At 31.1% G+C, this 21,551-nt stretch overlaps 2 protein-coding genes and 2 non-coding genes across 6 annotated transcripts; 3 read left to right on the top strand and 1 right to left on the bottom strand.

Moving 5' to 3' along the window:
- Positions 1 to 518: 518 nt before the first annotated feature.
- On the bottom strand, positions 519 to 2,020 carry Rad51D (Rad51 recombinase D). The gene is made up of 4 exons (XM_015318673.2): positions 1,734 to 2,020; positions 1,503 to 1,615; positions 1,208 to 1,418; positions 519 to 1,102 (listed from the first exon to the last, which is right to left on the bottom strand). The coding sequence occupies exons 1-4, from the start codon at positions 1,875 to 1,877 to the stop codon at positions 614 to 616; spliced, it is 957 nt and encodes a 318-aa protein (XP_015174159.2). The 5' UTR covers positions 1,878 to 2,020; the 3' UTR covers positions 519 to 613.
- A 14-nt stretch (positions 2,021 to 2,034) lies between these two features.
- Positions 2,035 to 19,708, top strand: LOC107065209 (domino). 3 transcript variants are annotated; one of them, XM_089172573.1, is made up of 28 exons: positions 2,035 to 2,170; positions 2,274 to 2,518; positions 4,500 to 4,708; positions 4,894 to 5,593; positions 6,017 to 6,145; positions 7,058 to 7,272; positions 7,361 to 7,687; positions 7,991 to 8,201; positions 8,288 to 8,505; positions 8,595 to 8,732; positions 8,815 to 8,908; positions 9,150 to 9,334; positions 9,414 to 9,518; positions 9,806 to 10,121; positions 10,212 to 10,386; positions 10,479 to 10,665; positions 10,986 to 11,122; positions 11,237 to 11,423; positions 11,514 to 11,832; positions 11,929 to 12,009; positions 12,231 to 12,488; positions 12,721 to 13,031; positions 13,128 to 13,420; positions 13,496 to 13,868; positions 13,943 to 14,139; positions 14,235 to 14,349; positions 14,429 to 14,779; positions 14,915 to 19,708. In XM_089172573.1, exons 2-28 carry the CDS (start codon positions 2,509 to 2,511, stop codon positions 18,584 to 18,586), a joined length of 9,513 nt encoding a protein of 3,170 aa, XP_089028699.1. In that variant the 5' UTR covers positions 2,035 to 2,170; positions 2,274 to 2,508; the 3' UTR covers positions 18,587 to 19,708. The 3 variants fall into 3 exon arrangements, with proteins under 3 accessions (XP_089028699.1, XP_089028701.1, XP_089028700.1); XM_089172575.1 differs by lacking the exon at positions 6,017 to 6,145; XM_089172574.1 differs by lacking the exons at positions 2,035 to 2,170; positions 2,274 to 2,518 and adding an exon at positions 3,236 to 3,383.
- On the top strand, positions 7,760 to 7,896 carry LOC149032508 (small nucleolar RNA snoR639/H1). Its single transcript, XR_016176670.1, has one exon. It is a non-coding gene; the product is annotated as a small nucleolar RNA snoR639/H1 (small nucleolar RNA).
- LOC149032507 (small nucleolar RNA SNORA26) lies at positions 10,753 to 10,878 on the top strand. Its single transcript, XR_016176671.1, has one exon. It is a non-coding gene; the product is annotated as a small nucleolar RNA SNORA26 (small nucleolar RNA).
- Positions 19,709 to 21,551: the final 1,843 nt, after the last annotated feature.

The raw sequence follows: 21,551 nt of genomic DNA, 5'->3' as shown, positions 1-21,551 counted from the left end.
TTTTTTTCAAATTTTTGCACAATTTTAATCATTTAAAAAAGAATATATTAGAAAATCGTTATTTTATTACCGACTGTAAAATATGTACCACTATCTAGCGGTACTAGCTATTACTTCATCTTACCGACTAGTAAAACATTTATCGCCACCTAACGGTAATAACTATTACTTTATTTTACCGACCAGTAAAATATGTGTCGTCATCTAGCGGTACTAGCTGGAAAAATCATAAGACTTTCAATGGATTATCGCACACATCAGCAGCTTAAAAACAACGTACTAGATTTGCATGGACTACTACTAATATACAAAATTTGAAAAAAAATCGGACGTTTACACTTCTGAGCCTCTCCTAGTTAGAAGAATATATTATATACAAGCTCATATATAGTACATGATGGAAATATTATTTTCCTATGGTATCAATCACTGCTATCAATCAATCACTGAAATCACACATGCTCTATCTTTCAGATAGAGAATAGCCTGATATGATTAAACAATAAACTCATGATGGAAACACTGTTACATATTTTTATTTTTTTCATATCTGTCATTGAAGTTTCACATGCTTTGAACGAAATTAATATACTTACAATAAATTATATATCACTCATGTAACACCAGCGTCGTTTAATTTAACGTTGCATATAGAATCCATTTTAATTTGAAAACTTTTCCAAACAGAAATTCTTCTATAATTATCATTTAGTTTTTCAATGAGTAATCTTGTATTCGGTATATGCAGCCAATATTTTCCTAATGTAGGATTTATTAATGTTTGTGTTTCTTTTGTTGAGGATCCACTGCTTTTATCATTCGGCTGTGTCCAATAAGTTATTAAATTAACTATAATAATAGGTATATTAAATTCATTTGCTATAAATCGACATAGATTTGATAAACGATTTAAAATAAAATTCATTTCTGGTTCCTTAGAAGATTTAAAAATTATTCCTGGCAGAGAATCGATGATTAAAGCTCTTGTACGTATATCACTCTCTTGTTTTAAAATATTTATCATACATTGAAGAATAACAAGTAATTTATTATAATCTCGTACCAATGTAATTTTTATCTGCTCCATCGCTTTATTGATTTCCTAAAAATATATTGTTATTTTATATAAACCTATCTTTGAATATATATTTCATATATATATATATATATATATATATATATATATTAACAAAATTATAAACGTTACCTCTTTAGTTTTAGTCCTATACCTCAAAATATTCTCTACTCTGGAGGCAAAAAAATCTCCTTTGGTATCAATATACCTCACAAGACTATTAGGAAATAATGCAATATTACTTGCAATTGTTAAACATAATTGTGTTTTTCCAGAAAAAGATAAACCACATACTTCATATATTTGACCAGGATTTAAACCACCGCCTAATAAATCATCCAAACTGTAATATAATTAATTAAGAATATTTTCTATTAATTATAAATATAATTTATTCTATTATTTATAATATAATTTTAACAAATACCTTCTTATTCTAGTGCGAACAGTATTTAACTGTTCTAATTTCCACAAAGTTGAAGGTCTTTTTATAATGCCACCAAATTTGTTTGTTAGAGTTTTCTTAATGTCGATCACTTCCTGTATAAATGTTTATTGTAAAAAATTCTAGTTAATATATATTATTATTATATATATATATTATAATATATAAACAATAAAAAATATTTTTATATAAAATATAAAATTTTAAACGGACCTTAAATGAAAGATTCGTTGCAGCTCTCAATTTGTCTTGATCCTCGATTATAAAATCGATTACGGTTAATATTTTTTTATGACGTAATCGTTCAATTATACTTTCCGATAATTGAGAATGCATATTAGAATTCAATTGTTCCATTTTTTTATTAAAAAAAAAATATATAAAAAAATTAAATAGTTAAGATTTCCTTAGTACAAAGTAAAAGGAAATCCCCACCCCTTTATCACAATAAATTTCAAATCGTTATAACACATACTACGTTGATCAGTGCAAATATAAGGTAGCTATCTAAAGTAGATGATGCGCTGTATTAAGTACTCGAAATGACCTCAGACGTCATTCTGGTGTTTGCTCGTGAAGCACGCGGTTAGCCCGATGAAGAAAAATTCAAGTGGATGGAATTATTCAAGGAGAGAAGAAGATACATCGTGGTAAGACATATTTTTTCTAAGATTAACCTTTCTCGTATTCACATATTTATTTATATTCGTCTTTCTTGTTTTTCACATTGTTTTTTTGTCGTATCAATCTTAGGTCAATTTGAAGATGAAGAAGTCTCCTTTTAATGGTTTTCTTCAACTCATTAAAAATCGAATATTTCAATGTCGTACATCGAAGATACGCATCCTACGTATTTTTCCTTTATACGGAAGCTTTGTTCATCAGGCACGCACATGGTCAGAGATAGGCAATCGTGTGCACGTGGTGTCGAACAGAAAATATTTCAACGGTGGAATGAGCTCCAAGTATCATCGGAACACAGGATGAGATGATAAAAAGTGAGTACAAATTTCATCCTATTGCATCCGCTTTATTTTTTTTACGAATATCAATTTTTTCTGATAATAGAATACTCGTTAGTAATCCATTCGACATTTCTATAGAAGTTTCTTTGTGTAATTCATATAATTGATTATAATTGTAATTATTACGCTGACGATACTAAAAAACCACCGTATATGTGCATTATTATAAAAAAATACTAGTGATCATTTAAATATTTGCTTGTATGGTTATGGATCTATAATGCTATATTAGGATTAGTAAAGAATAAAAGCCTTTTTAGATCAACCATAAAAGATATACTAAGTTTATATTAGTTCAAATGGAGTCTTTGTCTTAAGATCATATAAATAAAATTTAATCTTGATAATTTTTTGTGTAATCATGCAAGAATAATAAATTATTATAAAAAAATTAATGTAAATATTTAAGAAATATTAATACAAGCAAGGAATAATGGTTGCTGATTTGATTAAAATTAGCAGTTTTAACATTTTAACATTCCACCAATCGCGTGATTCCGTTGATGCCACGTTGCCAAGCGTTTCCTTCGTTTCAACCAATCAGAAAATTCGAGCTGCATAGTAGCGCCATCCAACCGTGGCTTCTGTAAATGATCATGAGCAAGCTACTCCTGATCTGGTCCCGTCTGAAATTTTATCGGGAGCTGTCGCCATGTTTAGAAGTGTCTGCGTCCTTGAGCAAGTCGAGCGAAAATGTTCTGTAAAATATTAGATATAGCTCATGTAGCGTATATTACGTGAAGTACCTAATTACTATTTAACGTTCGCCGATCACGGGTGTGACAATTATTTTCGTGGATGGCTCACCTACGTTGCAGAATTTTGTGATTACATTATGGTAAGTCCGCCCTCGTATCGAGCAACGCCAACATGGCGGACGAAAAATTTCTTTTGTATCACCGCGAGGCTCCACTGACGCAATTATAAGAAAATATATATCTCGGTTAACTGTATAGTTTAAAGAATCAAAAATAACGTACTTTGTGTCTTAATTATTAATTAGCATATTTAAAATCTATATTACAAAAGTATTTATTCGGAAAATCTTAATTTATTCGTCGAAGGAACACTCGTACGCCCCTAATGTTTGTCGCGTAAGTCTCGGGTATTCTTAACTTTCTTTCGATATTCGAAATGACAACGCTATTTTCGACGACCGGTTGGTCGCTGAGACATTCAATGTCTTCGTGATACCGTAATTTTCAATGCACGCGCACTTCTGCGCAGTACTAACGTTTTATAAATTCCAATGAGTCTTTATGAATGAATACATAGCGAAATTTTGATTTCGGCGCTTTTTTCACAAATCAATTAACATTCTTATATGACCGTATTTGTATTCTATTCCCAGAACAAAGATCCCGTCTGAGTATGTGTTTGTTAAAAACTAAAAAAAGAAATGCATTATGCCATGCAATACTTTTTGTACTCATTAAATACTCATAAGATAATTAATTACGTTGACATTCCGTATGTAATTTTATTTGTGTTGGATGTTTTGATATATAGAAGTGTTTTAAATTGGTTCAAATAACATACGTAAATGTTTTGTTTATATCGTTATTATAGTCTCATATATCTACACACATGTATGTATGTATGTATGTATGTATACGTAAAATTTATTAAATGAATCTCTTAATTTTTTTTTCTTTTTAAAAAATTGAATATTCTTTGTCTTATTTCATGTAAGAGATAATATTATCTTATGTTCATACAAATTATATGTATTTTGTAGTATCTTTATTTTATTTTGTTTATTCTATTTTTAATCTTATATATATATATATTTTTTTTTATAATTATTTTCTTTTTTAATCTTACAGTACTGAAATATTTGCATAGCAAACCAACTTTTAGTTATATAGTTTTGTTTATAGTATATAAAATTTCACTTTGAATTTAAATTAGATTAGATATCATTTTAGTACAGTATAATGAACAATTTTTATAGTGTCACATGTAATGAGTGATAAGCAAAGTGCACCTATTTTGCCGCCCCTTTCCGGGGGTGGAGGAAATAATGGGGGAAACAATGGTGGTGCAGCACAACAAACTGTCAGTCTCCAGCAAGTTCTGGCTTCAGCTCAAGGGCTCAATGTACTCACTACTGGTGGTGGCCAGCAGTTTGTTATTACTTCACAAGTTCCCGGTCTTACACAGGTTATTATGAATAAAAAATATAACTATAAAATATTAACTTGGTAGCATAAATTTCTCTCTATACTTTTCTTTACAATATGCGTTTCTTCTTTTTAGGTTATGTATTTCTGTTTGAATATTTTGCTTGCTTTATAAAATATGGTTGTGTATTAGGTTGTGAATAAAATATTTTACGTCTTCTTTAGGTTATTACAAGTAGTGCTACAACCAATACAAATGTTCAGCAAGTTGGTGTTACGAGGATTGTTAATATTAGTAACACATCACCTCGTGTTAGCACTGTGGGAGTTCCAGGTGCAAGTGGTACGCCTCTTACATCACCTTCTCGTCAAACTTCGACAAAGGTTGTATTGGCGACTTCACCTAAACTTGTACGAACTTCTATGGGGAACATGTTCATTGCGCCTACTTCTCAAGTTTCAATGCAATCACCACCAGCAAGGAAAAGATTAAAACTTACAGAAAATACGGAAAAAGTAACTGCTACTGCAGATGATTGTACGAGTTATAAAAAACGTATTTTAGAACACAAGATAAAGAGAATGAGAGCAATAAGAGAAAAATATACAGAGAACGTTTCAGAATTGTTCTTCCTTCATGTTGGTGGAAATATGATGGATTATCAAGCTTGGAGAAAACGTCCACCTACATCACAGTATTTACATTTTTTAAGGCAACATAGATTAGATCCAGATGATGATGATGAAGATTTAACGGTTCCATTACCATCAATACGAGAAATTCCACTATCTCCAGTTACGACATCTGCTTCAACTACAGTTCCTACGAATCAGAGCGCAGAAGTAAAAATTTCTGGAGTTGGTGTGACTCCGGTTGCAGTATCTACAACTTTACCTGCTGCTGTTGCTCAACTTAATCAACAAGGTATTAAATGCAATACTTAGCAGAGGCTTAGCTATTTAATTTGTATTACTAACAATAGCTATAAAATGATAAATAGTTGATTTCTTGTACATAAGTGCACAAAAAATTATAAGCATTTATACACACCTTTATTCCAGTATCAACTCTCTTACATAATACTATATATTTCGCATGCCTTGAAGTATTACCTCACTGATAGCCTGTGGTACTGCAATCATTATTTTACATATTTATCTAAAAGTCATATTAAAACATAATAAGTGATAATCAATAATCTTATTGAAATTATATGAATCAAAGGAAATGGCTAATTTAACATATTTTAATACATTAGACATATTGTGGAAAAAATAATTTAGTCGTCAAAGCAAATGGCATTTAGTAGATGTATCATGATAAAATAAAAAATCATTTGCGCAATAGGACAAGTACCAGGTAGGCCTCAAGGGGGCCGCCATGGCATGGTGTTTGCCTTCCGAGCAGCAATACAGTCTTCACCAGTCACCGTTCACCCTCCACCTACTTCTACTCTAGCACCCACGCTCATTATAGGTGATTACTTACTATAGGGCCTGTCATTTGATGTTTAGAATATTTCATACAAATTTACTTTGAGGTGAACAATTATGTTTTAATTTGATAAATCATTGAACAAATCTTGATTTCTCTATTATGTTTAAGTAATAATTAAATGTCATTTTTTCTGTTTGTATGTGCTTTTTATTCTGTTAATTATTTGCAAGGTGCTAGTTATGTTGCGGGTGGTGGATACAATTTTATTATATTGTTATACATTTGGAATAATGTATAACATATGAAAATTTACTAAGATCATATCAAATTTTATTCATATACTTCTCATTTCAATTTAATTTGTGGCTTTATTGGGATTACAATTATTTACGATTGTATTATTTCTGACAAACTCCTTTTATTTGCTGCATGATTATTATAATAATAATAATTATATTATATTTTATTTCAAGTCTATGATAAGAAAGATCATTGTCAATATTATCAGATATATAATTTAATAATTCTTGTTATTTTTTTTTTTATTATTTGAATGTTGAAATTGAAAGTTGTATGTATTAGGAATAAAGTTTCTTGATCCTTTCTTGTTTTCACATTTATTATTTATGTTGCTATTATAGCTACATATGCTATTTTCCTATTATATTTTTTATATTTCAATTTTGTATAATTATTATATATGTGAATATATATATATATATATCTTCATTTATGTTATAATATGTAAATTTCATGCCAGGCAAATGTTTTAATAATTTACACATTGAAACGATTTCTTGGCATGATAAAATAATACAAAGCATATGTAAGGTTGTTTAGCAAATGTATTCAACTAAAGGGCGCTTTGTTACAACAACTTAAAAAGTTCCACATCAATTATTCATATTTTCATAACTTATTTACAATGATCATTTGTTTCTGTTATATCAGGTGGAACTCCATTAGTCCCAGAGATGCCAAAACAAACAACTCCTGCGAGTCCAGTTACAGAGAAAACACCTATCACTCCGGTTGTAACAAAAGCTCCTAGCCCATCTAGAAGTACTTCTCAACCTGCTGTTAAGTTTACGAAATTATCTTCTACTTCTGCAACTTCAAGTGATATTACGAATAATCAAGAACAAATTGTAGAAAAAGCAAAACAAGTAGGTTATTATTTAAACGATTGTGTATTAATTTAAACAACAATTTGAATATATTTTAATATATATGTATATTTTATGAAACTTATAGGAAGCGTACGTAATGCAAAGGATTGCGGAATTACAACGAGATGGGCTATGGTCCGAAAGAAGATTACCAAAGGTACAAGAGCCTGCAAGAACAAAGGCTCATTGGGATTATTTATTGGAGGAAATGGTTTGGCTAGCTGCTGATTTTGCGCAAGAAAGAAAGTGGAAGAAAGCTGCTGCGAAAAAATGTGCACGCATGGTGCAAAAACATTTTCAAGAAAAAGCTATTCAAGCTCAAAAAGCTGAAAAGTCTCAAGAACTTCGACTCAAGAAAATTGCCAGTTTTGTTGCAAAAGAAATTAAAACTTTTTGGGCTAATGTAGAAAAGGTAATTTTATATTATATTTTATTTTTATATTGTCATGATTTATGTACACGTACAGACACAACACTTATTGTTACCCCACACTAATAAGCCGACAGTTTTAATATACATTTGTTAAGATTGTGTGCTCGTTGTGGGAACAGCAAAGTCAGCATATTGTGTATGGCTGTATTAATTATTTTTGTACCGTCAAAGAATATTGATGCTGGACATTTATTCTTTAAACACATATATTAAGATGTTTGATTAATGCTATTTCATTAACAAAAAATTATTATTTTTTATTCATAATATTTTTCTTTGTAGCTGGTGGAGTATAAACAGCAAACAAGGCTAGAAGAGAAAAGAAAAAAGGCATTAGATCAGCATTTAAATTTCATTGTAGGACAAACAGAAAAATATTCAACATGGTTAACTGAAGGTCTTAATAAAACTGATGGCTCTCAGAGTATTCCAGCTTCAATAAATAGTTCACGTATTTCCTCGCCAGTACCAACTGGAAAACCTCCTTCTGATGGTAAATTAAAATGAATTTGTTTCATCTATTCAATGTTATTAAGTTATGAGAGTTCATCTAAAAATAAATTAATTTTTTTATTGCAGAGGAATTTCAGCCAAATCAAAGTTCAGATGACGACGAAGAAACAATAGCTAAAGCAGAAGAAGAAATGAAATCAACTACAGATCAAAAAGAAGAAATAGAATTATTAAAAAAAGAATCAGAAATGCCTTTAGAAGATCTTCTGAAAGATCTACCACCAAATTATTTAGAAGATAGAAATAAAAGCTTGTCACCTAGTGAAAAAGAAGTTGAAGAAGCGGTATATATATATATATATTTTTTTTTTATATCTAAAAATTAGTTGTTAATAAAATGTAATGATTTATAACAATGCCATTTTTATTACAGGAAAATGAAAAAAGTTCGGATAAAGATACTGATTTTGTAGCTGCGTCGGATGAGTCTTCCGATGAAGAAGATACTATAATGGAACAGGAAAAAATAGAAGGAAGCACAGACCACAAGCAGGAGTTGGACGATCTCAAGGTTTGTATTGCATACGATTTAGAAAAAACAAACATTTCAGAGAATTATATTATTATTAAATAAAATATATTTATATTTATAGGCAGAGAATGAAATGTCTATTGATGAACTTATGGCAAAATATGGTAACATGTCAAATGATCCACCAATGGATGTAGAAGAGGATGATGCTCAAGGTAAATCTCTATGGTTTGAATTTTGTCATTTAACAATATATTTTTAAAATTTGTTTATAATAATCGATGATGATAACTTTACCAATCCTGATGGTGACAGCTATGGTTTTCATACTTGATCCTATTTTTTTTTGATGTAATACGAGGCATTTGTCTGAGATTAATTAAAAAACTTTTAAAATATTTAATATAATCAAAGTATAATATTTGTTCACAATTATATTAAATATTTGTTTTATAGAGTCTGATAAAGAAACTGACCAAGAAAAAACTCAGGAGAACGAAGAACAAGTAACTAGTAGTGAAAGTGAAAGTGAAGAAAGCGATGAAGCTGAGGATTCACAAATGCATAGTGATACGGAAACAGATGTAGGCCTAAAATCTTTATTAGAAGAACCATCTACTGAGAAACCGAGTGAAAATAAGGCTAGTATTTATTTATATTTTATTATTGTTTATTTGATAAATAAATTATTATTATTATACGTCGAATATTTATCTTTAGACTTCAGAAGCAGATCACGTCGAAGATGCTCATAATGAAATGGACAATGTAGCAGCTTTAGCAGAAAGCATACAACCTAAAGGCAATACTTTGCTTACTACTTGTGTAAGTAATTTTTAATCTTATTTTGAATATTTTGCTGATAAGTTGATAGTACAAGTATTACCCTTTCCATCCAAGGTAATGTGATATCTCAGTTGCACATAGACCATTTCAGGAAGGGTAAAGTATAAGTGACTACGTTGTCATTTAGTAACTTCATATATTGATTTACTTTAAAAAGTTGTCACGACATTTTTTTTTTTTCACAAAATACATTTATTCTTTTGTATTATATATATATATTTTTTTTAATTCAAATATGGGTACTTATAAACATTTCACGTTTATAGGTTGTTACAAAAATCCCGTTTCTTTTAAAACATTCACTTCGGGAGTATCAACATATTGGGTTGGATTGGCTTGTAACAATGTATGATAGAAAGTTGAATGGTATTTTAGCCGATGAAATGGGTTTGGGAAAAACTATACAGACAATAGCATTGTTAGCACATTTGGCTTGCGAAAAGGGTAACTGGGGTCCTCATCTTATAATAGTACCAACATCTGTAATGCTTAATTGGGAAATGGAATGTAAAAAGTGGTGTCCAGGATTTAAAATATTAACGTATTATGGTACACAAAAAGAGAGAAAGCAAAAGAGGACAGGTAATAATAAAGAATTTCTTTTCCACAATGATAATATTGTACAAATAGAAATATTGTTTAAATTTTATTTGATAAAATTATATTTTTCAGGATGGACCAAACCAAACGCTTTTCACATATGCATTACATCTTACAAACTTGTTATACAAGATCATCAAAGTTTTAGAAGAAAAAAATGGAAATACCTCATTTTAGACGAAGCTCAAAATATTAAAAATTTTAAGTCACAAAGATGGCAATTGCTATTAAATTTTCAAACGCAACGGTGAATATTAAAATAAAGAATTTAAATATGTATGTAACCAACTAATTAATTTATAAAAACACATTAGAGTATATCTTTGTATTTGATTCTAGGCGATTGCTACTAACAGGAACGCCTCTTCAAAATAATTTAATGGAATTATGGTCTTTAATGCATTTTTTAATGCCAAATGTGTTTCAATCTCATAGAGAATTTAAAGAGTGGTTCAGTAATCCTGTTACCGGAATGATTGAAGGAAACAGCGAGTACAACGAGAATATTATTCGTCGTCTACACAAGGTCTGTACGTACTATTTTTGCACTTGTCTGTTAATAAAAAAAAATATATATATAAAATAAAATTTTCTCGCTACCGACAACAGACACGTGATATCTTATAACGATGTGTGTTTTTATTCATAAATAGCGAGATATTAAATAAGTTCTCCATAAAACTCGCGTGTCAGAAATGGTAATTTATATGGCATACGTATCCTGTCTGGAGAAACAATAATTTTTAGATTTTTATAACTATATACATATATTTCACATGCATTATCTTGTTAATACTATGTTTATACAAATTAATTACTTATTTATATTGAATTTTGTTCTTTTAGGTACTAAGACCGTTCCTTTTAAGGAGATTAAAAACTGAGGTGGAAAAACAATTGCCAAAGAAATATGAGCATGTCGTTATGTGTCGATTGTCCAAAAGACAAAGATACTTGTATGATGATTTCATGTCTCGAGCCAAGTAAGTAATTTACTTTATCATTTAATTATGATATTTTGATTCTCATTGTAAGGTAATAAAGTATATATTACATATTAAATATGAACATTAATTAATTTTAATTTATATCAAAAGGACGAAGGAAACTTTGGCTAGTGGAAATTTGTTAAGTGTAATTAACGTATTAATGCAATTGCGCAAAGTGTGTAATCATCCAAACTTATTTGAAGTCCGACCTACAGTTTCACCGTTTCAAATGGAAGCAATAGAATTTATTACAGCTTCTCTAGTATGGAGTATTTTTGATTATGATCCATTTAAAGTAAATATATTTTATAATTTCATATTAATATATAATTGTATATTTGATATACATATGTTAAATGTAATTTTATTCTATATATTTTTACAGCATATTGACCTGTCTACCTTAAATCTGTTATTGTTAGACTTGGAATTTACATTAACAGCATTTGGGGCACATAGAATAAAACGCTTAAAAACTCCTAGAAAACTAATTGAAGAAATAGATAGTCAGCCAGATCCACCTCCTAGATGTCCTTCAGGAAAAATTAAAATTAATGTCAGATTATCAAATCAAGTTAAACCATCGTCAACTCCACAGCCGGCTCAAACTAAAGTTAAAAGTTTAGCTGGTATATTACCAACTCCAAGGGTTGGCACATCACCATTAATTAAATCTTTAAATAATCAAAGTACTCCAGGTCAAGGTATGAATTGTTTTGTAGTCTTCATAATTCATATAAATATTTTCTTTGTAAAAAAGATTATTGTAGATCTAAATATATCATTTATATTCATTTAAGGTGTAACATTGCGAGTAGCAGGTGGTCAACAATTGCAAGGATATTCCGTGCAATTGGTGCAGCATCAAGGCAGTGTGAAAGGTATTGAATTGAAATGTTTGAAAAATCTTTTAATGCATCGTCGATTGGTGATTGTATGTAATGTTCAATCATGTTTGCAACGGTGCTAGAATAATTTTCTCGGGCCAGCTTGTTTATAATCATCTTATTTTATAAGCATTCTAGAACCAAGAATACAATAATACTAGTATTATTAGCTTTTGTTTTGTATATGTTCTACATAAGTTCCATGTATCTAATAGCTATACCTGTTGGAACATTGGCACATAACTCACAAAGTACAACGACTACATCAACAACAGCATCTACGAATGCACAGAGAATTACAGTTGGGAATGCAAATATTCGAGATGGACTGCAAAGGTTGGCTACACAGACAGTTACAGTCAAACAAGGTGATTCCGTCCAGAGAATACCAGTGCCTGGTTTTGCACAGCTGGTTCAAACCTCTACTGGTAGACATATCATTTTGACTTCAAATCAACAAAATACTAACACAGGTTTGTGAGAAGAGTGATCATTTCCCACTGACAATCACATAATTTCAAAAATGAGCATGATAATACGTGAAGTATCTTTGCATGATGTTATGTGTCTTTGCTGATTTTAATACAAATTTATATTGTATTTTAATTATAACATTTATAATTAATAACAAAAGTTTTATATTCTAAGTCAATGATATCAAATTTGCATCAGTGTATTAATAAAGAAAATGTTATTTTATTTCAGTTTCATTTCCGGTAATGACACCGACTGGACAACGATTAACAGTACTATCTAAATCTATAATGGGCCTATCTACTTCTGCGACCACAGTAAATAAAGTCGTTGGAGGAGTTGTTACAACTTCGAGTGGAACTAGTGGGAGACCAGTAATGAGGGTTCCTCCCTTGAATGTTACTGGATCACAGGCACAGTCTACTGCTGGTAATGGACAACCTACTCAACAAACTTTGCGCTGTGGCATTATTACAAGGCATACGATAAAGGAATCTGAAAAGACCCAAGCAAAGGAACAGCCTAAATCAGAATTTCATTTGGTAAATATTTGTGCATGATTATATTATTATTAAAATCTGTCAAAATATAATATTTTATTACATTTTTATGAACTATTATATTTTATTATATATCAGCCACAATTGGAAGAAGAAAGAAAGCAAAGAAGACAGGGAAAACTTCGTACATTGGCAAACATCAACGAAGGTCGATGTGAAGCGTGTCCTTTATACGGTGAAGATTTATTTACTGCATTAAGAATTGGAAAACCATCCACAGCTTGCACTTGGCATAATGGTCTTGTAAATTGCACAACTGCCAAAATGCCTGTTCGTACACGGAAGCAATTTTTCTCCTGTACAGAAGCGTTAGCAGAAGCAATAAAAAGTACTGAACGAATTGTTGAAGAACTTAAAGAAGTTTTTGAGAGGTAACTTTAATTAATATTATTGAATATAATTATTTAATATCTCTGTTATCTTCATGGAGTTATTTTTTATTAAAGATTTGTTGTTTACGTTCCTGCTGTACGTGCACCAGTACCGCGCTTCCATGTTTCTCATCCACCGCCGCATAAACTTTGGAGTCAGCGTCGTATACAGATAGAATTGCAACACGAGTTGTCACAGAAAATGCAATTATTCCATCCGGTGACCAGGTCGATGATGACACAGTTCCCTGAACCTAGATTAATACAATACGATTGTGGTAAACTACAGTCCTTGGATCTTCTTCTTAGAAAATTGAAGTCTGAAAATCATAGAGTTCTCATTTTTACTCAAATGACTAGGATGTTAGATGTACTCGAAGCTTTTCTTAATTTCCATGGTCATATATACTTGCGTTTAGACGGCACTACTAGAGTAGATCAACGGCAGGTATGTTCGACTATTTTTATATCATCAAATATTAAATGTTCAATGTCGTTTCATTGTTCAATTCTTTTTTTCAGGTACTAATGGAAAGATTTAATGGGGACAAACGAATATTTTGTTTTATACTATCTACAAGATCCGGTGGAGTCGGTGTGAATTTAACAGGTGCAGATACAGTCATATTTTATGATAGTGACTGGAATCCTACAATGGATGCTCAGGCACAAGATAGGTGCCATAGAATAGGTCAAACACGCGACGTACATATTTACAGGTAAACTTGATATTGCTGTATCTATGGTTGTTCATAAAATTAAAGTAAGAAATTAAGTGACAAATAAATAATATGTTGCATTGAATTTTGATTAGATTGGTAAGCGAAAAAACTGTAGAAGAAAATATTTTGAAGAAAGCTAATCAAAAAAGATTACTTGGAGATCTTGCTATCGAAGGTGGAAACTTTACAACAGCTTACTTTAAGAGTGTAAGAATTCTATCATTATCAATGCAAACAAATCTAATATATTTTAAATTTATTTATAATCCTTATGTATACTTTACAGTCTACCATTCAAGATCTCTTTAATATCGATCAATCTGAAAATGATGCATCAACCAGGATGGCAGAAGTACTTGAACAAAAAGATCGAGATAAATCCATGAGCAAGGATTCCTCGGGTGTACAAATACCAAATCTGTCACAACACGTTGAAGATAAAGTTGCAATGGGTGCTCTTGAAAGTGCTCTTGCAGCTGCGGAAGAAGATCTCGATGTTCAGGCAGCTAAAATAGCAAAAGCTGAGGCAGTTGCTGATTTAGCAGAATTTGACGAGAATATTCCTTTAGATGATGTAGAAAAAGAAGACCTTCAAGTTAGCAAGGCGGAACAAGAAGTACAGAATTTAGTGTCTCAGGTAATGAAATTCATTAAAATAATTTTATAATCCAACAACAGCAACTTACGTATATAATTATTATAAAACAAAAAGAAGTAAAATTGTTAATTCTGTTTTAATATAAAATTCATCAAAACATTTTCTCGTATTTAGTTAACGCCAATTGAACGATACGCGATGAAGTTCGTGGAAGAGTCTGAAGGTGCGTTTTCAGCCGCACAATTGGCGGCCGCCGAACGTGAACTCGAAGAACAGAAGAAAGAATGGGAAATGGATCGTTTGCGTGCACTTCGCGAGGAAGAGGAAAGACGTATGCGACTGGCTGATGATGACGAGAAACCTCTGACCTTTGGACGTGAGGACGCGCAGAATCAGGTTAATAGTGCTAATAATTCAAAGAAATTAGTTAGTAAGAAAGTTCGGCAAGGTAGTAGTGGTGGTAGTAGGAGGAGGAGGAGGAGAGGTTCGCGAAAACGCAATAGTAGAAGTACTCGGGAATCTTCTGAGAGCGAAACAGATACTACAACAGAGTCTGATTCGGATTCTCAGGAGGAAGATGTTGTTGAGGATAGTCTCGATGAGGAGTCAAGCCATACAGAAAGTCAAAGTCAAGGTGACGAAGAGGACGAAGAGGAAGAGACTGATAATCGTAATGATTCAGAACGAGGATCTTATCCCAAACGTAATAATCGTTCGAATAAACCTTGTGATCAAAATCATTTTGATTTAAACAGTCCACGAACTAGATCTAGGGGAAACGTTAAGATCAATTTGTGGACATTAGACGTAAGTCCGATTCTTCCTGGAGCTAAACCAAAGTGTCGACGTAGGTCTAGCAAAAGAAATAAAATTGATCATAAAGGGAATGAGGCGACCGCCAATATCTCTGCCTCCTCTTTATCACAGATTGAAAGTGACTTGAATATGACTGGAAAATTAAACGATTCTGACGAAGATGAAGATAGGGTTAAAGCAAATAAGGCTATTGAGGAGAGTTATAAAAAGACTACTATTAACTGTGAAGAATCTTCTTCGAATCTTTCCTGTCAATTGCAAATTGATGAAAATTCTATAAAATGTCATAATAAAGATAACAGCATCACGACAGACGTCGTTAAGTGTTCCGAATTGTCGGAAACTGAGGAGATATACGTTAAATCTGACGATTCGAAATCTGCATCTGTAATTTCTTCAAATGTTGAAGATACGATTTCCCAGATAAATAAAAGTAATGTAGTTTTCGAAAAATCTTTTAATTCAACTACGATACTCGCTAATAATGAAACTGCTGGTGAAAAAGCTTCTTCCCTTCAGTCTTCATCTTCATCAGTAAAATCTTCTGACGTTACAACGACAGTTTCTCAAGTTAAATTAGAATTAGATGATACTACTACTAGCGTGGATAATAATAGAAATTCGGAATCTTTTGAAAAAACGAATTCTTTATTGAATGAAATTAATAAATCTTTTGATAATGCAAAACATAATCAAGACAAATTAGAGAATAAAGATCCCATCAATGAGAGTAGTGAATCTTCAGAAAATGTTAAAGAAAATCCTATTAGAAACAATGTGAAAAAAATGTTAGAATCCAGTAGTGAACCAATAATTTCTAAAATTTTAATTGACGAAACTACTGATAAATCAAATTATTCGGAATCCAATTCTTCTTCAGCGTATTTAAGCAGTGACGATAAATCAACATGTCCAATGCCTAACTCTAATTCAAAATCTACATCATTTGCATACTCGCTTTCTTCGTATAAAAATATACAAAATGAAAATAGTTCTGATCCTGTAACTGTAGATAATAATGAAACTAAAATTAATTCTCGCATAGATTTAAAAGAATCTAATTCATCTTTATTAGATGAGCACAGAAGTGTCGATTCAGATGCAACGTTTCAAAGTATCGATAATTCTTCAATGGAAACTGAAGATTTGATTAATGAATCAGTTACAGAAAATTCTGTGATATCAATTGATACTAGTCAAAAATTTACTACCGAAATTGCTAAGAATCAGGTTACTGAAGATGACGATCAACTAGAACTGTCTTCTACAGTTAGTACCTTAGATGATTCTCTTCCTACAAATGAATCTAACGACTTAAGTAATGAATTGAATAAAGAAACGAACTTTGAAAAATCTGAAATACCTAAAAAAATAGTTACAGAATCGTCCAAAGAATGCTCAAATAACGAATTGAAATCTAAATCATGGAAATCTGATTTATCTAGTACTCTAGGAGTAACCACGCGTAGCGCTAAAGCTGTAATGTTATTAGAAAATTCAATCAACAATGTTGATTCGGAAGTAACATCTGATGCCAATACAAAACTCGAGGAAAATTCATCGTGTAATATGAAGAATATAAAACAAGAAGCTACTAATCGTTCTAATGTTGCTCTTAATTCACAAATTCTAACAGCAAAAGCAAACCTGTCCCGAATTTCTGATAGTAATAATAGTAATTCCCAATCTGCTCCGGATTATAGTAGAGTAACAAGATCTTCCGTGAATCAATCAATGATGTTAACAGCAATCGAAAATTCGTATATACAAAAATCTCAAAGACGTCGACCGGGCACACCATCGTCAGATTTAAAATCACTTAGGCCGATCACTAGATCTATCGCGGTTAATTCTTCAACGAAAAACGATGAGCATATTAGTAATAAAGTTTATGAGAAACCAACGACGCGTAGCTCGAAATCATCCGTGGACAATAATGGTTTTTTAAATCCTGTAGTATTCAGAAGAAGTAGATCCATACCACCCATGAAATCATCTACCACAGAGAGCAGCAATGAATTATCGTCTACTGCACAAAGTAAAACTGTTCAAAAGAAACTAATTGGTAATAGCGAGAGTATTAGTGGTAATCAGAAACATCGTCCAGGTACACCAGTATCTACTACTGAAAAAAGTTCATCCAGGGTAACTCGTTCTGGGCAGGTCGGTACTTTAAATTATTTAAAAACACCATCTACATCAGCACCGGTATTGAGAGGAAATAGACACATTAAAAAGTCAGATTCTTCGTTAAAAGGAGCCTCAGATGAACAGAAGATGTGTGAGCAGCAAAATTTAAGCACAGATACGAATGGTAATGCGGTTGCTGCTGAGGAAGCATTTTCACAGGAGAATGACCAAAACAAATTAACTTTTTCTGAAGTCAAAGAAAAACCTCAACGAACCGCTAAAGTTGTAGCTATTCTTACATTAGATACGAGAAACAATCATAATATCAAAACGAATAATAGTAAAAGTGCGAATTCTGCTACGAGCGAACCAAAACTATCAAATAAGAAAAATTCTGACATATTAGAGGTATCAAACAAACGATTATCAGACTTGAAAAACGAAGTAAAGCAGCACATTAATGAATCAACACAAAGGGATGGGGCGTCTAACGTAAACAGTACTTATTTGAATTCTAACAAAACTGTTAATGCAGCAACTAATCCATTAAAAACTAACAACACGGACAAGGTTTCTTTAAAATCTATGATAGCCTTAGTCGATATAGGCAATGAGTCGTGTTATGACACATTAACAGAAGTCACTTCGAAAAGGTCAAGAAAAAAATTAAAACGTACACGATTGTCCTCCGCTAATAAATCAAGAAGCCCTGTTTCCACAGAAAGTAAAATTGGAGATACGATTTTAAAGACTTTAGATACAGAGGAGGTACAGGTACAACCGTTAAAAAAATCCGTTCGATTGCAATCTTCTTCCAATCCTCCTCCTTCTCTTTTAAGTTCGGAAAAAGAGGAAATAACAATGAATAAATTCAGTGCTGATAATTTAATATCATCTTGAGTCTCACTGGAATTTTATTATTGCTGTAACATTTAGCAGTGCATTTTTTGTATATAAAATATATACATATTATATATTAGTAATCTACTACGTAAAAATCTGCCGTACGTATTACAAAAATGCCTCTTTCGAAAAATCTCATGGAAAAAATGGTGGCGATACAGTTACACGAGAAAGATCAAGTTCTGTTCTTCTTCTCTTCTACTTCTATACTTCTCTTTGTTACTTCATCTTCTTCTAATTCTTCTTCTTCTTCTTCTTCTTCTTCTTCTTCTTCTCCTTCTCCAATTTTTCTTTATTTCGAGTAGCCTTGTATATATATATATGTATATTGAAAGAGATGTTCTTTTTGTTTTTTATTATTATTATTATTATAATTATTATTACTCTTCTTCAATTTCTTCTTTTGTATCTTTTACTAATCAAGGGGGCACACATGTAATATTTTTTAGTATTGTAAATCGTGCCCTGCATTGTAAAGATTCGAAAACAAAAAAAGAAAGAATGGAATAACGTTCGTACGGTGGTATTGTAATTTATACATTGATAATGTTAAGTAAGACGTTCAGGAAAGAACATATATACATACATGCATAGACGTATACACACAGACACACAAGTGTATTATAATAGTTTATATATAATTAGAGACACAGTAAAAAAAAAAAAGTAAAAAAAAAAAATGAAAAAAAAACAAGCTGTTGTGTCGTGTAGCTTTTAGGACTTAAACAGCGTTTGAGAAACGTTTAAAAAAAAAGAAAAAAGAAGGAAACAAGATATGATATGTCGAGTCTAAAAGTACAGTGAGAAAAATTGTAGGGTTCATAATAATTTATTAAGAAAATACGCGCCGTACTTCTGCTCTCATAACAAAAAACAAACAAACAAACAAACAAAAAAGTAAAAAAAGAAAGAAATACCTTGCGCCAAGAGTAAAACACGGCAAGGTATGATGACCTGATTATATCTTAGCTGTAAGACTAATTCTTCGTTTATCAATATATCCTTTTCTCCCCCAATGTAATACTTAAGTTGCGTGCCTGTTTTTTGTATGATCGAGTGCATCCGAGAAAGGATAATAAACAAAGTATTCCTTACTACGAAATAAAAAAGCTAACAAAATGTGTTTTCTTATTTCTTGGTGCGTATCCAAGTCTGTTCGATCAAAGGTTCAGTTCCGTTTTGGTGTCAAACAACTTGCTCAGTGTGCTTGTTTATATAATATATTTCTAAAGTAAATTATTCACACTTTCTCTCTCTCTCTCTCTTTCTCTCTCGCGCGCGTGCTTTCTTCTCTATTTCTTAATTTTTATCTCTTTATATATATATATATCTCTTTCTCTCTCTCTCTCTCTCTCTCTCTCTTCTGTTATTATTTCTATTTCTATTTTTTTTTCTTCACCTCTTTCTCTTTTAGCTATCTACAAAATAAACCCGTCTTCTTCTTCTCTTCTTTTCTTCTTATCTTCTACTCTTCTATTATTCTTCTCTTCTTCTCTTGCATTCTCGTTAATGTCGGTTTGGTGTGGCAAGGCTGTCATGACCGCACGTTTATAAAAGGCAAAAGAAAAGATATTTGTTATTATTTTTAGATTGTAGCATGCATAGAAAGAGCTCCAGTATAATAATCTATAGTTTAGAAAAATGGCACCAAAACACTGCCTTTGCCATTCCAAACTTGGAGTCACCCAAGATATAAGCAGGCACATTGACAAGCGTACGGGTTCAAAAAGTACTAATAATAATTATCATGGTAACATTTCATATTGTTTAAAGAGATGATTTTCTTTTTTTGATATAAAAGTATACATATATATATATATACATATATATATATAAACAAAAATATATATATATGTTTAAAAGAGGAACAAGCCTTTGAGCGAATCATACGTGTCCATGCCTCCTTTTTCTTCTTCCTAACTATAATTAAAGTATATTAATCTCTTATTTTTATATTTATTATTATAGAGAAAAAGAAAAAGTTTAGTTTATTTGTTACTAATATTCGTGATAGTTAGAACAAAAAAGAAAATGTATGTATTAAAACAAAGTCAAACAAAAATGTATATATATAATCATGAAGTTTTGTAAGGTAAGGTAAGTTGAATTAATATCTTCAAAAAGAGAACTGCCCTGAGGTAATCATATATATATATATGGTATATATACATGCATAATATATAAATATATTATTAATTTTTTATATATTATTCTACAGTTTTGTTTACCATTTTTTATTCAATGAATAATTTTACATCATACAATTGATTTGATGATTATGCTTTCCTGTCTTACAGATATGGTTGTCAGACGACACGATGGAGCCAATGCCGGTTAGTAAACAAATATATTTGTATTAATCTGTGTTTGTTATGTCATTTTAAGATATACCTTTATTCATTGCAATATGTAAGTAGTAAAATTTATAACCTGGGGGTTGAAACGGTTCTGATAATAACTGTTTCTCAAGCGGTTATAAATTGGTTCTGATTGAAACAGTTACAAAGAACTGAAGAAATGTTATAACTCTTATGGATATAAGAAACCACATGATATATGGGTGAGAATAGTTATATCCACATAAGTTGTAACATTTTTTCTTTCCCATAACTATTTCAAGACATACCGATATCATAACTGTTTTCAACCCATATTTATAATAGATGTGGTGCCCACCAACTCCTCCAACAACAGATAATGATGTCTACATTGATTACTCTCTCGGATTTTTGTATGAAAATACACCAATGTCAGAAGCGCAATTACCTCCTATCTATATTAAGAAAGAACAAAAACGAGTTAGATGTGACGCAGGAATAAATGAACGAGATGGTAAGAATATTCAATTAATTCCGCATTTCAAAGTCTAATGTCAAAGATTAATTATTGTTTTAATTCTAACGAAATCATTCATTTAGGACGACGTCCGATGAAGGTGCGACAGAAAGAGGAATCTGTATTT

Source organism: Polistes dominula, unplaced genomic scaffold, assembly GCF_049000335.1.
Source record: "Polistes dominula isolate Pdom_NZ unplaced genomic scaffold, Pdom_raw_medaka contig_23, whole genome shotgun sequence".
Taxonomy (NCBI): domain Eukaryota; kingdom Metazoa; phylum Arthropoda; class Insecta; order Hymenoptera; family Vespidae; genus Polistes; species Polistes dominula.
Note: the sequence above shows the minus strand (reverse complement) of the source record. Positions and strands in the feature narration are given on the sequence as shown.